The 16989-nt window shown below is 38.2% G+C and overlaps 2 protein-coding genes across 2 annotated transcripts; both read right to left on the reverse strand.

Annotated features, from left to right (window-relative positions):
* Positions 1–6316: 6316 nt before the first annotated feature.
* LOC142169713 (uncharacterized) lies at positions 6317–12199 on the reverse strand. The gene is made up of 4 exons (XM_075231615.1): positions 11687–12199; positions 8059–8514; positions 7272–7564; positions 6317–7085 (listed from the first exon to the last, which is right to left on the reverse strand). The coding sequence occupies exons 1-4, from the start codon at positions 12197–12199 to the stop codon at positions 6317–6319; spliced, it is 2031 nt and encodes a 676-aa protein (XP_075087716.1).
* Positions 12200–12277: 78 nt separating this feature from the next.
* Positions 12278–12751, reverse strand: LOC142169714 (uncharacterized). Its single transcript, XM_075231616.1, has one exon. The coding sequence runs from the start codon at positions 12749–12751 to the stop codon at positions 12278–12280; it is 474 nt and encodes a 157-aa protein (XP_075087717.1).
* Between the last annotated feature and the right edge of the window lie 4238 nt (positions 12752–16989).

The raw sequence follows: 16989 nt of genomic DNA on the forward strand, positions 1-16989 counted from the left end.
AAACAACAAGAGGAACACGACCTCAATAGGAGCTCCAATGGAGGAATCAGAGGATGTACAGAGAGGAAGAGAACGAGATTGAAGCTTCTGGAAAAGGAGTTGTGCTTTTCATTTTTAATCAACTCAGAAAATGAAATATACAATTAGGTTCTTACTTATAGAATGTACAAACTTCTAGTCTAGCCAACTAACTAATGACAACTGTCATTTAGCATGTGACAACTAACTAACCAATTCCACTAATTATATTTCACTAACTACTGTACAGGTAATGAACAAAAGAATAAATACAATACAAATCTCAACACCCCCCTCAAGTTGGAGGTGAGGGGCTCACTGTCAACTTGCCAAGGAGTGTGGAATGTTTGATCCCTATCAAAGACTTGGTAAAAATATTGGCTAATTGGTTATTAGTAAAAATATGGTGTAGGAAAATCAATCCTTCCTGCAACTGGTCTCATACAAAATGGCAGTCCACTTCAATGTGTTTCGTACGCTCATGGAACACAGGATTCCTTGCTATATGTAGGGCAGCTTGGCTGTCGTAGAATATGGGAATGGGTAAGGATAGAGGAACAGTAAGCTCAGTAAGAAGCCTCGAAAGCCAGACAAGTTTTCCAACAACCATTCTAGCTAATATGTACTCAGCTTATGCAGAGGATAAGGAAATGGTGGACTGCTTATTGGATTTCCAACTAATAGGGTTGTCCCCAAGTAATACAATGTAGCCACTGACTGATTTTCTGGATTGGGGACAAGTTGCCCAATATGAATCACAGAAAGCTTTCACTTTGTAGTCTGCATCATTAGTAAGAAAAATTCCCAAGATTGAATCCCCTTTTAAGTACCTTAGGACATGATATGCAGCCTTCAGATGTGGCTCGCTGGGACTTTTCATGAACTGACTGAGATGTTATACACTATAAGCAATGTCTAGGCTAGTATTAGTAAGGAAGTTGAGCTTCCCAATCAGCTTCCTTTAATTGGAAGGGTCTGTTAATAAGGCTCTTTCATCAACTTTTAGCTTCACAGATGAATCAAGAGGAGAAGTCATAGGTGGACAACCTATACAGCCAAACTCTTTTAAAAGGTCCATAGTGAAATTCTTCTGTGACATCAAAACTCCTTTGTCTGTGTATTGAACCTCTATGCCTCGGAAGTAATGAAGCCTCCCCAGGTCTTTTTTCTTGAATGTGTTGTGTAGAAAATCTTTCAAGGACTCAATCTCTTGCAGGTGAGTACCTGTGACAAGAACATCATCTAAATAGACAGCCACAAACACTACTGATCCTTCAGCCTTTTTATAGAACATGAAGTAATCAAGCATTGAATGAGTATACCCCCTAGAACATAATGCTTCAGTTAATTTTTCATACCACTGTTTGCTTGCTTGCTTGTTTGATTCTATACAGGGACTTGTTTAATTTGCACACTAAACCTGGCCTTTCCACAACCAGCTCCAGTGGCACCTCCATGTACACTTCTTCTTAACTGTTGTTGCTATCAAGGCTCTCACAGTTGTCATCTTGACTGCTGGTTAGAAGGTCTCTGTATAATCTATCCTAGCCTGCTATGTGTAACCCTTCATCACTAATCTTACTTTAAACCTTTCTATGCTTCCATATACTTTATGCTTGATTTTATACACTCACTTACACCCTATTGCCTTTTTTTTAACTGGAAGAGGAACTAAATCCCAAGTCTTATTTGCATATAATGCTTGGAATTCCTAATTCATTGCTTCTTGCCAAGCAGGTTTTACAGCAACTTCCTTATATGAACTAGGTTCACATTCATGTGAGGCAGTTTCCATCAAATGCTGACTGGTGAAATTTAGGGCATTGAAGGGATTATGATGAAGTCTGGGTGCAAATGTGGTCAAAGAAAAGGATGATGTACTTTGGCTATCATTAGAAGAGGGGGACTGGTTTTGGTGAGTATGCTATAGCTTTGGAATTGTGTACTCATAGTCTTTAAGGTAAGTAGGAAATTTCAAGGTTCTGGAAGGTCTACTCTGATCTAAAACTAAAATGTTTTGGTCTTGAGTTAAGATAGTTGGACTATCAGCAATAGGAAACACTCCTGATGTCTGACTACTCAAGGTTGACTGAGAGAATGTTTGAGTTATTATCAAAAAAACGATGGTTGAGGTGATATTGGATCTGATTCAGACAGATGTTCATGCCTAGACAAAGTCCTTGGTGATACTTCATGGTGATTTTCAGTCACTAAGTGTGGAGTGCTCTCTGTATCATTGGCAGAAAAGAATTCATCTGATAGGTGTGATTTCATTTGAGGAAATGAAGGGAATACTTTACTAGGACTGGTGGACAGGGCAAATAGGAATACATTTTCATAGAATACTAAATCTCTTGAAACACTTATTTTCTTTAATGCCAGATTTAGTACCTTGTAACCTTTTGTCCCAAAGGGGTATTCCACAAAAAATATGAGGAGTGGATCTTGGTTCAAATTTATCTTTGTGAGTTTTGAGAGTAGTAGGAAAACATAAGCACCGAAAGCTTCTAAGATGGGAATAATTTGGTTTCTTCAGGTACAGTAGTTCAAATGTGCATTTAGCTTTGAGTGATGATGAGGGTAATCTATTTATCAAATAGGTAGATGTCAATATACACTATCCCTAATATTGCACGGGCAATTTAGACTGATATAAGAGTGCCCTGGCTGTTTCTAGCAGGTATTTATATTTTCTTTCCTCCACACCTTTTTGGTTGTGGTGTATATGGGCATGTTTTCTGATGTATGATGCCTTTTGATTGGAAAAATGAGGTGTCTTCAAAACTGGTGAACTCAAGGCCATTGTCAGTTCTTAGAATTTTGATACTAGTGTTGAATTGGTTCTCTATCATGGCAGAAAAAGCCTTGATAGTATGCAGGGTATTATTTTTACAGCTTAACAAATAAGTTCGTGTGGACCTTTTGTAATCATCCACAAGTGTGATGAAGTATATATATTTTTTGTGTGTTTTAACATGATAGGGACCCCATAGGTTAATGTGTAAAAGCTCAAAGATCTTAGTGGTTAATGTTGTTCTTTCTGGGAAAGGCAATCTGGTTTGTCTTTCCATTGGACAAATAGGGCAAAAGAAAGGTTGTTTGGGTGCAAAAGTAAAAAGTATAGAAGTGATTCCTTTCATTTTGACAAAAGGTACATGTCCTAAAATATTATGCCACAAGAGATCAAGCAAATTCTTTGTAGTTGAGGAAGCATCAGACAGACAAGAATCACTTTTATTGCTTGATTTATTTACAGAATGATGCAGATATGGAAAAGAACTACTCTCATTACTGTTGTGAGATGGAACAACAAAAGTAGATGCAACATGGATGGTAGAATATGGCTTATTTGTACTAGCTAAATAAGGAAAAGAAAATGAACTAGATGTGTTAACAGCAGAGTATACCTCATCTTTATTAGTGGTATGACATGGATAAGATGCACTAGAAAATCAGGTGAAGTAGAACCAGTGTTGTAGTTGTCTGAACAATGGAAGTATAGACCAGTCTTGACTTTACCAATCTCCAGTAGCCTCTTCAGTGAAGGGCCCTGTAGAAGGATGCAGACAAATTTGGTAAATATTACAATACAACCAAGTTTTTTCTATTGCTTCTTTCTCTTGTAAATCCATGGAAAATGCACGAGAATGAGGAGTGTTACCTGTGGACTCAAGATTAGGAACTGTCTTAGTTGAGTCAGCATTCTCAGAACCAGCAATTTGGTCTGCATTTGAGCCTTCTTCCATAGGAAGACTGGAGATTTCCTGATTTTCCTCTTCATCAACTGTACCCTTTTCACCCAATTTTTCCGGTGAGGCAGGAGGATAGCTTGTAGCCACAAATGTTTTAGGAGTAGAGGTTTTGCTGCTCCGATGAGAACTAGAACTCGATTGGGTAGGAGAAAGAGGCTGGGTGTAGGGGTGACTCTGCCTTAGGGTTTTGGCTAGTGTTGGTGTTAAGTGAAGAGTCTAATGTCGGTGTTTTAACTGGTGAGGACTCAATGGGGGTGTTACTTGAAAATTTTGAGGTTTCTTGACTTTCAGTCATGGTGAGAAGTGATGAGTTGAAGAAGAGGGATTGGTAGTTTGAAGAGAGAAAGAAGAAAGAAAATTTTGAAGTTTGATATGAAGAGTTGTGACAGTGATGGGTGTATTTAGGATGGATGAGGGACCGGTTACGAAAAGGCGGCAGTTTTGGGAGTCGTATCACTTACCAATGGGTGAGATGTTTGGGTTCAAAAGATACAAAGAAAATAAACTGACACACTGATGATGTGGAACTATTTTATCCGTTCAGAATTGTGCATGAGAGAACAGAGAAACTATTAACCTGTGTCAGGAGAACTAGGTTCCCTGGCGGATCTTGCAAGTGTAAGATTTACCCTTTTTACCAGCATGCACTACATCAACTACTCTATAATCATCATTCGTGTCTACCTGTAATGGTATAGAAATGAGTTAGACTTTGCCATAAAATACATTTTAGCTAATTTTACCTGTACATTTCTTTCATAGCCAATCATTGAGGGACCACGTTCTCAGTTGGGTTTTATCAACCCCAGTGCCAGGCGATTTCTTTCAAAATGTTCTCTGCTCAAGGCTTTGGTGAATATGTCTGCAATCTGATCTTCTGTGCTGTAAAATTTCATACGGATGAGCCCCTTTTCAACATTGTCTCTGAGGAAGTGGTGACGCACATCAATATGCTTGGTTCTCTTATGTTGGACTGGAATTTTGGCCATGTTGAGTGCATTTGCATTGTCGCACAATAGGGGTGCACAGTCAGAGAACACTCCAAAGTCTTCCAACTAATGTTTGATCCACAATAATTGAGCACAACACGAAATAGTTGCTATATATTCTGCTTCTGTAGTTGAGAGTGCCACCGAGTTTTGCTTCGTTGTACCCCATGAGATTAGACAGGAACCCAAAAAAATGTTCCATTCCAGGCGTGCTTTTCCTATCCACCAGATATCCTGCATAAGCAGCATCAACATACCCACCAAGATCAAAGTTGTCTCATGTAGGATAGTATAGAACCAGGTCCTGCGTTCCTTTGAGATATCTCAATATTCTTTTGGCAGCCTTCAGATGGGATTCCATAGATTGAAACCTTGCACAAAGACCCACACTAAAAATAATGTCTGGTCTGCTTGCAGTAAGATACAAGAGTGACCCTATGATGCCTCTATACATGGTCTGATTTACAGGGGAACCAGGTTCATCCATGTCTACACGAGTAGTTGTGGCAATAGGAGTGTCAATGACTTTTGATGTTTCCATGTCAAATCTTTTCAGCAACTCTTTAATGTACTTTTGCTGACTTATCAATGTTCCCTTTTGAGATTGCTTCACCTGTAGACCCAGAAAGAAATTCAATTGTCCCATCATGCTCTTCTCAAACTCACTCCCCGTGAGTTTTGCAAATTATTCACATAAAGAGTCGATTGTGGCTCCAAAGATGATATCATCAACATATACTTGCATAATGAGCAGGTTCCTCCCTCATTTCTTCAGAAAAAGAGTGTTATCAATTTTCCCTCTTGTAAAGACATTTTCAAGAAGGAATTTTGAAAACCTTTCATACCAAGCCCGGGGAGCCTACTTTAGCCTATACAACGCTTTGTCCAGTTTGAACACATACTCAGGATGCTCGTGATTCTCAAATCCAGGTAGCTTCTTGAAATAAACTTCCTCTTTCAGGAAGCCATTCAAAAATGCACTTTTGACATCCATTTGAAACAATGTGAACTCCATATGTGATGCAAAGGCAATAAGAATTCTGATAGCTTCCATTCGAGCAACTGGAGCAAAAGTTTCATCATAGTCAATTCCTTCTTCCTGATTGTAGCCTTGAACTACAAGCCTTGCCTTGTTTTTTGTTGTATTTCCAAACTCATCAAGTTTATTCCTGAATACCCACTTAGTTCCTATTATAGTTCGATATGCAGGTCGAGGAACCAGTTGTCATACCTTGTTCCTTTCAAATTGATGTAGCTCCTCTTGCATGGTTGTGATCCAGCCTGCATCTTTCAATCCTTCTTTGATATGTTTGGGCTCTATTTGAGAAAGAAAGGCTGAGAAGGCAAGTGAGTTTCTAGCTTTTGATCTGGTTTGAACTCCTGAGTCAAGAGGAGTGATTATGTTATCAAGAGGATGCGAGCTTTTATGCTTCCAATTTGGTACCTGAATCTCATTGGTAGAAGACCCAAGTATGTCTGACTGAGGTTCTTAGCCGCTTCTTATTTCAGCAAGTGGAGTACCTTGGACTGTATCGACAACTCTGTTTTCAGCTTCAATTATTGTGATCGTGGGACATTGATAGAATTTGAGAGTCCGGGTTCCTCTCCAATGGATGGAGATGTATTTGCATCATCTTCACTGTATTCCTTGACATTACTCAACATGTCTGCCTTTCCATTTTCCATCTCAATAACTTCACCTGGAACAGATAAAGGTTCTCCATCTTGATCATCATGTATGTCCTTCTCACAGGAGAGGTGAGATTCATCAAAGATCGCATGTATACTCTCCTCAACACATTGAGTTCTTTTGTTGTATACTTTGTAAGCTTTTCTTGGGGACGAGTATCCCAAAAAGATTCCTTCATCACTTTTGGCATCAAATTTTCCAAGCGCTTCCTTGCCATTGTTGAGAACAAAACATTTACAGCCAAATGTCCTCAAATGCGTCAGCTTAGGCTTTCTTCCATTCAGCAACTCATAAGGTGCTTTGTTTAGAAGGGACCTGATCATGCACCTGCTTATCAAGTAGCATGTAGTGTTGACTGCTTCTGCCCAAAAATATTTTGCAATGCCACTGTCAATTAGCATTGTCCTTGCCATATATTCAAGAGTTATGTTCTTTCTTTCTACAATATCATTTTGTTGTGGTGTTTTTGGAGCTGAGAAATTGTGAGTAATGCCATTTTCGACACAGAATTCATCGAATTTGGCATTATCAAATTTTGTCCCATGGTCAGATCTGATGCAAGCTACATTACTTCCCATCTTCACTTGGTTCTTCTTGAGAAAAGCAGCAAATACTTGGAAGGTTTCATCATTGGTTCTGAGAAACAAGGTCTAGGTGAATCTAGAGTAGTCGTCTACTATCACAAAGATATATATTTGTCCTCCTCTGCTTGGCACCCTCATAGGTCCAAATAGATCCATATGAAGAAGATCAAGTGGCCTTGAGGTGCAAACTTCCTTTTTGGGCTTGAATGAGGATCTGCCATGCTTTCATTTTGCACACGCATCACACACCTTGTGTTCCTTGAAGCTTGATTTGGGCAGACCACGAACCAGATCCTTCTGGACTAGTTTGTTCAGCAATGAAAAGCTTGCATTCCCCAGCCTTTTGTGCCATAATTCAGCATCATCATCAATAGCTCTTAGACATCTGAGATCACCACTCTGGAGGGACTCAAAATTAGAAACATAGATGTTCTTGTATCTCTTGGCCACTAACACCACTTCACCAGTCATAAGATTTGTAACTGTGCATATCTTTGACAAAAATTCCATCTTATTTCTCTTGTCGCATATCTGAGAGACACTCAACAGGCTATACTTCAACCATTGACATAGTACACATTCTCAATAGAGTGAGAGAGTGACTTGCCAATCCTTTCAACTCCCAAAATGTATCCCTTCTTGCCATTTCAAAAGGATACACTCCCTCCTTGCAGGGCCTTCAGTGAAAGAAAATCGATTGTGTTTTAAGTCATGTGCTTTGAGCAGCCATTATCTATGTACCATTGTTGGTTGCTCCCCTTCACTGCTCCCTATACAAGGAACTTAAGGGTTAGATTTAGGAACCTAAACAAGGTTGGTCACTTGTAGTGAGGAAAAGGGTAAATAAGAGTTCTTTTAGTCCAGGCACGCATTATGCGTTTTCTATATAAGGGACCATGTTCTCTAGCAGTAATTACTTTCTTAGCAAAAACTTTGTTATTTTGTTGAGACTGAACCCTAGCCTTGCAGTTTTCCTTAAGGTTCCCATTGTTACCACAGTGAGTACAAAGCTAGTTGTCGTGTACATTAACATACTTGCTATGAGGGTTGTAGGGAGTCTTTTCCCTTTGAAACCCAATTCCCTGCATGTTTCCCCCATTGTTTATGTACATGGCAGTGATAGCATCAGAGGACCAGGTCCATTTGACTAATTTTTCAAGATCACTCTTGACTCTTCCTAGTTCTTCCTGAAGTTGTTTGTTCTTTTCAAGTTCAATACACAGTCTAGACTTCACTGTCTTCATCTCATCTTCAAGCCTAAGATGTGTTTCATTAGCAACTTCCTTACCTTTGTGAAGTGTCTTATGCCTACCCTCTCCTTTCAGTTCCTTAATTATGTCATTCAGATCAACTACTACTGCTAGTAGGTCATCTCTCTCAAGCTCAGTGTTAGCAACTCTTTTGGTCAAGACATCTTTTTCTTTTTCAACACTCTCAATGGTTTCCTTCAAATCAACCACCACTACTACTAGATCATCTCTCTCAAGTTTTAAGTTAGCAATTTTTTCAATTAAAACTTATTTCTCTTTCTTAGCACACTCAATAGTCTCTTTTAAATCAACCACAACAACCACTAGATTATCTCTTTCATGTTCTACGTTTGCAATTTTTTTAGTTAGGGCATCTTTTTCTTCTTTCAAACTCTCAATAGTTTCTTGCAAATCTACCACAACGACTACTTGGTCATCTCTAGATTATTCTTGTGATGACCCAAGAGGCCATCTTATATTTTAAAACTCGAATCTGCGCTCTTAAGCCTTAAAAATCTCATTTTTTACCCTCCTCGATTTGCGTGCGCAGTCCAAGTAGGTTTTTGAAAATATTTTATTATGACTTCGGTCAACATTTTTGGTAAATGGTTCCGGATCTGTACTTTGATGGTCCCGGTAGGTCTGTATCAAATTATGGGACCTGAGCGTATGCCCGGAATCGAATTCGGAGGTCCCTAGCTTGAGTTATGAATTTTTGAATAAAATTAAAAGTTTGGAAATTATTTATTTTTAAGAATTGATTAATATTTGGCATTGCTAGTATCGGGTCCGTATTTTGGTTCCGGAGCCCGATACAGGTTCATTATTATATTTAAGACATGTCTGTGAAATTTGGTGTAAAACAGAGTTGATTTGACGTGATTCGGACGTCCAGTTGAGAAAATAGAATTTTAAAGTGTTCTTGAGAATTTAATTTGATTTGGTGCTAAATTTAGAGTTCTAGGTGTTATTATGGAGATTTGATCATGCGAGCAGGTCCGTGTGATATTTTTAAACTTGTGTGCATGATTTGTTTGGAGCCCCGAGGGCTCGGGTGAGTTTCGGATAGGCCACGGGATGTTTTGGACTTAGAAAATCTGAGATTTTTGTTGCAGCAGCTGTTCTGGTGTGCCCTTCTTCATGTTCGCGTAGGTAGTGTCGCGAACGCAAAAGGTAAAATAGGGGCAGGGGAATTTTCTTCTGCGCGAATGCGATGGATTGGTCATGAACGCGAAGCATTGAAAGTGGTACCCTTCGCGAACGCAATCTGTCTCACGCGAACGTGATAGTTTAAGGGACCTGGGAGGGGGGTCATGTTCTTCTACGCAAACGCGTCCACTGGGTCGCGAACTCGAAGGCTTGGGGGGAGATGCTTTACGCGAACGCGTAGATAGACTCGCGAACGCGAAGGACTTAGGCCGTTGTGTATCGCGATCGCGACAGGCCTCTCACGAACGCGATGAAGGCTTGTCCAGTGACTTAAAACAGACTCCAAACACGGGTTTAAGCCATTTCTTCAACATTTTTCAAGAGCCAAACGGGTAGAGGCGATTTTGAAGAGTCATTTTCTTCCCCAAAGTGTTGGTAAGTGATTCTAAATTATTTTCTTTGAATTACCCATTACATTTTATGAATTATCAACCTAAAATCTAGAGTTTTCATGGTAGAATTAGGGGTTAGGGTAGAAACTAGGAATTTCAAAAATTTGAGGATTTAGACCCCAATTTGAGGTCGGATTCCAAAACTAATTACATATTCGGGATCGGGGGTGAATGGGTAAAAGGATTTTGGTCCGAACCTCTGGTTTTGACCTAGCGGGCCCGGGGTCAATTTTTTGACTTTTTTGGGAAAAATTTGGGAAATTTAATTTATTAAATATAATTGATTCCTTTAGCAATATTTGATATTATTGAGTCATTTTTGAATAGATACGAGTGGTTTAGAAGTGAATTCCAAAGGAAAAGTTGTGATTGAGAATTAAGTGGTCTTCGGAGCGAGGTAAGTATCGTGTCTAACTTTGGCTTGAGGGAATAGGTATTATGTGTTCATTTGCTACGTGTTTGGTTTTTAAATACGACGTATAAGTGAGGTGACGAGCATCTATGCGTCGTTGTCGAGTCATAGCATGAGAGTGAAATTCTATTCTTGTCTATTTTGTAGCCTTAAATTCTACTATCCATGCTTAACGGGTTATTTGAAATGTTGGGTGACTCATATCTGGTTTCACTGAGATTTGGTAACTTTCGAATACTGATTCAAGGTTGAGATTACATTGTGCTATTGATTATGGGTAAAATACTGGTTTCTTTGTGATACTCTTATCTATCCGTTGTTATTAATTTTGTGATTGGTAAGGAGGAGTGTAAAGCATGAAGGGTGATGCCATGCATGCATTATTTATATTGTGAGGAAGAGTGTAAAGCACGAAGGGTGATGCTGTGTATATTATGAGAGGTTTAAAGCACGAAGGTTAATTCCGTGTATATTATGAGAGATTTAATGCACGAAGGATGATGTCGTGTCGTTCTATTTATTTATTTGGTGAGGTTGAGAGTAAAAGCATGAAGGGTAATGCCGTGCAGTTTTCCTTGCTGTTTTAATTGCTCAATTCGTTTAAGAATTTTTGGTTTAATTCTGTCTTTTCATTATTCTCACTCGTTATGTTGTATTCCCCACTGTATGTTCCCTTCCTATTATTTCTATGTTATTTCTTTATTTATTGTTGTTGCCACTAGCATGATTATATTGTTCAAGTTATATGTGGGTGTCTTGTCCTAGTCTCGTCACTACTTCGCCGAGGTTAGGCTCGATACTTACCAGTACATGGTGTCGGTTGTAATGATACTGCACTCTACACTTTCTATGCAGATTTTGATACCGGCTCAGGTTGATCGAGATTTTGCTATTGGTCCGCTGTCAAGAGACTCAAGGTAGATCTGTCGGCGTTCACAGACCTTGAAATACCCGTCTATCTTTTATGTCCTACTATTTTCTTTCATCCAGACAGTTGTATTTCTTTCAGACTATTACTTGTCAAAAATTCTAGAATGCTCGTGAATTGTGACTCCAGATCCGGGTGGTAGTAATTAATATAGTTTTATGATATTCCGCACTTATTAGATTTCATCTTAGTTAATTATTATTTTTTACAGAATGGAAATAAGGATTTGGTTTAACGATTTTTCTAACGTTGGCTTGCCTAGCAAGTAAAATGTTAGGCGCCATCAAGGTCCCGTCGGTGGGAAATTTCGGGTCGTGACAGTTCTGCTTCTCCTAATTCCACAGTTAGAGAATTTTTATCATTTATAAGACTGTGGTATGCATCTATTAAAACATTTGCCAAAGACATGAGTTTTTTAGGAGAATAAGATTTCAGATTTCTCTGAACATCTAGAAAATTTACCACATCATTGTCGCCGTCATCTTCATCATCATCAGACTGAACCATCAAAGAAAAAATGGAGTCATAATCAGTCGCTTCACTTTCTACTGCCATCATTAAGCTATCACCATGATCATTATCTTTTTCAGATTCATTGGAAAAGTCTCTCCATGCAGCAAGAGCTTGCTTCACAACATTGTCAGCGACATTCTTTCTCTTGAAGCGTTTATCAGGAACCGGGTTCCTCTTGGCTGCTTCGTCTGTGTTGTGCTTGAATTGATCTTGCTTTAGGAGGGGACAATCCTTGATGAAGTGTCCTGGCTTGCCACATTTATGACATAGGTCATAATCTTTTGGCTTGCTAGAACCGTCCCTTTTTGGAATGCCTCCATTTCTGCGAACCATTTTCTGGAATCTTCTTGTCAAGTAAACCATATCACCATCCTTACCACTTGAATCATTGTTGTCTACCTTGAGGACCAAGTTCTTCTCTCTTTTGGGCTCTCTTCTTTCATTATCCTTCTTTTTCTTCATTTCATATGTTTTCAGAATGCCAACAAGTTCATCGATGGTTAGCTTCTACAAGTCCTTTGTCTCTGTGATGTCGTTCACTTAGCTTTCCCAAGAACTGGGCAGTATACTAAGTATTTTTCTGACAAGTTTGTTTCTTGAAATAATTTCTTCAAGAGAGTGAAACTCATTAACGATCGATGTGAAGCGAGTATGCATGTCTTGAATGGATTCATCATCTTTCATCCTGAAGAGCTCGTATTCAGTTGTGAGCATGTCAATCTTGGATTGTTTGACCTGTGTTGTTCCTTCGTGATCTGTCTGGAGAACTTTCCAGATTTCCTTGGTTGACTGGCATGCCGATATCCTGTTGTATTCATTAGGACCAATGCCACAAACAAGAATTTTCTTTGCACGAAAATTCTTTTCTATGGCTTTTCGGTCGACGTCATTGAATTCTTTTCTTGTTTTGGGAACAATTACAGCAGGGTTGGCACTGGTCTTTGTGTGAACGAAGGGTCCATCACAGATGACGTCCCAGAGCTCGGAATCTTCATCCATGATGAAATCGTGCATCCTGGTCTTCCATCATCCATAATACTGGCCATTGAACCTTGGTGGCCTATAGGTAGACTGACCTTCTTCAAAGTTTGGTAGAGCAGCCATGAGGATCCTTTCTAGGTATTATCCTGATAGAAAGAACCTGCTATGATACCAATTGATAGAATTTGAGGGTCCATCAAACTATATAGAGAACCAGGTTCTCTATTAGTTTCCACATATCACTCACACACGGCAATAAGTAAATGACACTAAGAGTTTTTACGTGAAAAATTCCCAGCTCACGGGATTAAAAATCACGACCTACCCTTATAGGATTTCAACTTCACTACTGAGCAAACTTTTAGATTACAATCTATTGTAACCTAGGAATTATCTTTTTAATCCCTCACTAACTTGTAACAATCCTATTACAAGCCACTTTGTAATACCTCTATTACAAAGACTTTACAACTCAACTAACTCTAGCCAAGACACAAACGCAAGGGTTTATGATTTACAAAGAGTTTCCTACACAATGCTTCTAAGTAAGCTAAGTAGGAAATACAAGTAAGAAATTTGACAAAGATACAACTCAATTAAGGACATATAATAACTTGATATGGGGAACTGGTCCGTTGCAGTGTTGTTCTTTGTTCTTGATGCACTTGAGAATCGTTTGCTGGATGATCAATCACTGTGGGAGTGCTTGAGTAAATTCTCTAAGTGTTCAAGTTATGTTTTGTCTATGATTTAATATTAATATAACATTGATGACATCACTTGAATGATGTAAGCATCTTGGGTATATGATCCTTCCCAATGGAGTTGACTGTTGCACTGTATTGTATTGTTACATGTGCAGGCAGCCACTTTCCAGCTGTTGGAGAGTTTACTGGTATGATCAGCAGGGGAACTGATGTCGATCTGTTCCCCTTGTTGATTCTTTAACTTCTGAAAGACTGACGAACATCTCCAGCTTAAGTCTGGTTATTTCCACATGCTTGAGAAGGTGTACCAAATGTGTATCAGGTTTCTTATCTGGTTCTTGACATTAAGTTTGTTAGATCATCAAAATATAAAACAAGGTACTAATTATAACCTATCAGATACAGTACAATAACGATACATAAAACCATTCAAACAAGCTGTTAGTTTAAACTCTACTACTATTAATATGTAAACTGATGTCAAAATTAATTTTAATTGACCATAATATATTAAGTGCCAAAAATGAATATTAAAGATACATAATAAATATTCATTCGTTTGACATAACCACTTAATTCGAGTAAGTATTTTTTTTCCTTTTGATATTCATTGGGCCGATAAGTACTTTATGAGCAACATTTTCTTTTTCTCGTGATAAGTAAATTCATCTTTCAAAAGTAATTGACCGATCGACTTTTAATAAGATTTTTTTTTTCATTCATCTATGAGGCAATTATGTAAAAGTCGACTGATGTAATCACTCAAATATTTTTAAGATTGTATCTATTTGGCCGGTAGGAGATATTTTCTTTTTTCTTTCTGTTTCTTCAAAGTTGAAGCCTAACATCCAGTCAGTTGAAGCATAAAAGTCGGTTTAAAGCATATTCTAAGTGTAAAAGCACTTGCCTAACTGTCTAAGTGAAGTTAAATCAGTTTCAAGAGAGTCCCATCGTATTAGAATAGTCTTTATTTTCTCAAGTTTATTTACACCACTATATTTATTATTTTTCCTGTATTCTATACTCGCATTTGGATGTCGATTAATTCAAAATTCGTGATGCATAAGATCCATTAAAAAGCATTTTTTATTAGAAATTTCTTTTATTCCAGGCGCTCAAAGCCAAGACTTTTGATTAAAGGAAAATAGATCTTATTTGTCCCGTTACAACCTTCAATGATTACATTACTCTACTCGCAGTAGCAGAGTCAAATGTATTAAATTGTTTTGTTCCTTATACTAGTGTTGTCATAGTCAATATATTATTGTTATTCTTAATAATATTTGACTAAAGAGTATGAGTCGTGATACATCCCTCAGGTGATATCTGTATATGTCAACAATTCATAAGATAGTGTAATAATTGGCATAACAGAAACTCATTAATTGATTTTTTAAAAAGAAAGAAAAAAGGAGTTTCTTCATGCCTGCCTTGTGGCCAAACCTCTACAGCACATTTACTTGGCAACAATTTGCTTGTGTAGTGTATCACATGTAGAGCCAACAATTCTCATTAATTAGTTAATTAAGTAACTAATTTATGTGACAATTGTAGTACTTATTTTAAAAAGACATGCACGGGGCCTTCCTTCCTTCTGACTTTTGCTAGGTAGAAAACCGCCTTAGAATATTACTCCCCGGTGCACAATAAGTGACTATTTATCTTTTTATTTTGATCCAAAATAAGTGTTCATTTACATAATCAAGAAAGAATTAATTTTATTCTTCCAAAATTTGCCCTTATATACATATTCTATACACTATCATTTTTGCCTATGCTGATCCATATTCCCTACAGAAGATTGTTGATGTTTTGGCTCAATATGAGCACACTTCTGGACAGTTAATCAACAAGGCAAAGAGCTCATATTATATGCATGTTAATGTGACTGGAGCACTGGTAAACACAGTAGGAAATATCACTGGATTCTCAAAGGGTGAATTCCCTTTTACTTATCTTGGCTGCCTAATATTTTATACAAGAAGAAGGAAGGAGTATTACAATGATTTAATTCAGAAAGTGGAGGCAAAGCTACACTCTTGGAAGGGGAAATTACTGTCCAATGGGGGAAAAGCTACACTTATATCTAGTGTGTTGCAAAGTATGCCTACACACATTCTCCCAGTTCTTGATCCACCTAATAATGTTCTTGAACACTTACATAAAACCTTTGCAAGGTTTATCTGGAGCAATAAGAAAGAAGGAAGGAACATGCATTGGACAAAGTGGCAGAATCTATGTATTCTTAAGGAGGAGGGGGGAGTAGGTTTTAGATCTTTGGAGGATGTCTCAAAGGCCTTATTTGCTAAGTTGTGGTGGAGATGTAGAACTACCAAGTCTTTATGGTCCAATTTCATGTGGAACAAATATTGTAAAAAAGAATTACCAACTGTGGTTCAATTTAGGGAAGGATCACATGTTTGGAGAAAAATATTGGAGGCAAGGGAAGAAGTTGAACATAAAATCTTATGGGAAATGAATAGGGGGTCGACTATTGTGTGGCATGAAAACTAGACTGGCTTAGGGGATTTATATCATGAATTGGGTCGTGACCTTGATATTGAGTTATTTTGTCACGCCCCAAAATCGAGGAGCGCGACCGGCGCTCAACCGAGTGAACCCGACTGAGCAAGCCTGTTAGATTTGATTCTACCCAAATTCATCTGTGAATAAAGAGGAGATGTACTCCGTTAATCAAATACTGAAGAGATTTTATTAACCACTTCCATTTCATTCCCATTAACAGCATTATTCAATATTTTTAAAATAGTACAAGTTTATAGATTTAATGAAAAATATGTTGCCAAATACCAACAGTTCTAATCCAATTCCCAACATCAAATACCACCCACAACCTGACTACGGAGCCTCTAAGTACAACTGAAGTGTAATATGGAAAAGCCGGCAACAAGGCCCCGGCTATACCTCAACCACAAAGTACATGAGAAATAAAAGATACATGACCCCGAAATGAAGTGGGGCTCACCAAATCAGCTTAAAAGAGTGTACTGCTATCACTGATCAATGCCACCTGTTATAGAACCACCTGCATCCATTAAAGTTGCAGCGCCCCCGGCAAAAGGGACGTTAGTACTGTCGAATAGCACTAGTATGTATAGCTAGAAATAATCTTTCAAAATAGAATTCTCATATGATCTATATGATCCATCCCACAAGATATTACAGATAATATTAGACAAGAAGTGCACTATACTAATGCTAATGACTACTGGGACAGTCCAAGATGGATGCCTACATTTTCTGGTAAGTTTACTGTTAGTAGTGCATGGAGAATTTTGAGGCATAGGGAGCCAATCAATCCTGAATTTGCCAAGTTATGGACCAAGAGATTACCTTTCAAAAAAAAATTTCTTCTTTTTGTGGAGAGTATGGAAGGGGAAGGTGCCTACTGATGATTTGTGGAGGAGAGGGGGAGTAAGTGTCTAAATGTTGGTGCTGCTCACAACCACATGAAGACTCATTTCAACATTTGTTCTTGACAAGTGATACTGCAATCAAGGTATGGAAGACATTCATACAAGCTGCAGGTTTGGTGATCAATTT

Source organism: Nicotiana tabacum, chromosome 15 (assembly GCF_000715075.1).
Source record: "Nicotiana tabacum cultivar K326 chromosome 15, ASM71507v2, whole genome shotgun sequence".
NCBI classification, from domain to species: domain Eukaryota; kingdom Viridiplantae; phylum Streptophyta; class Magnoliopsida; order Solanales; family Solanaceae; genus Nicotiana; species Nicotiana tabacum.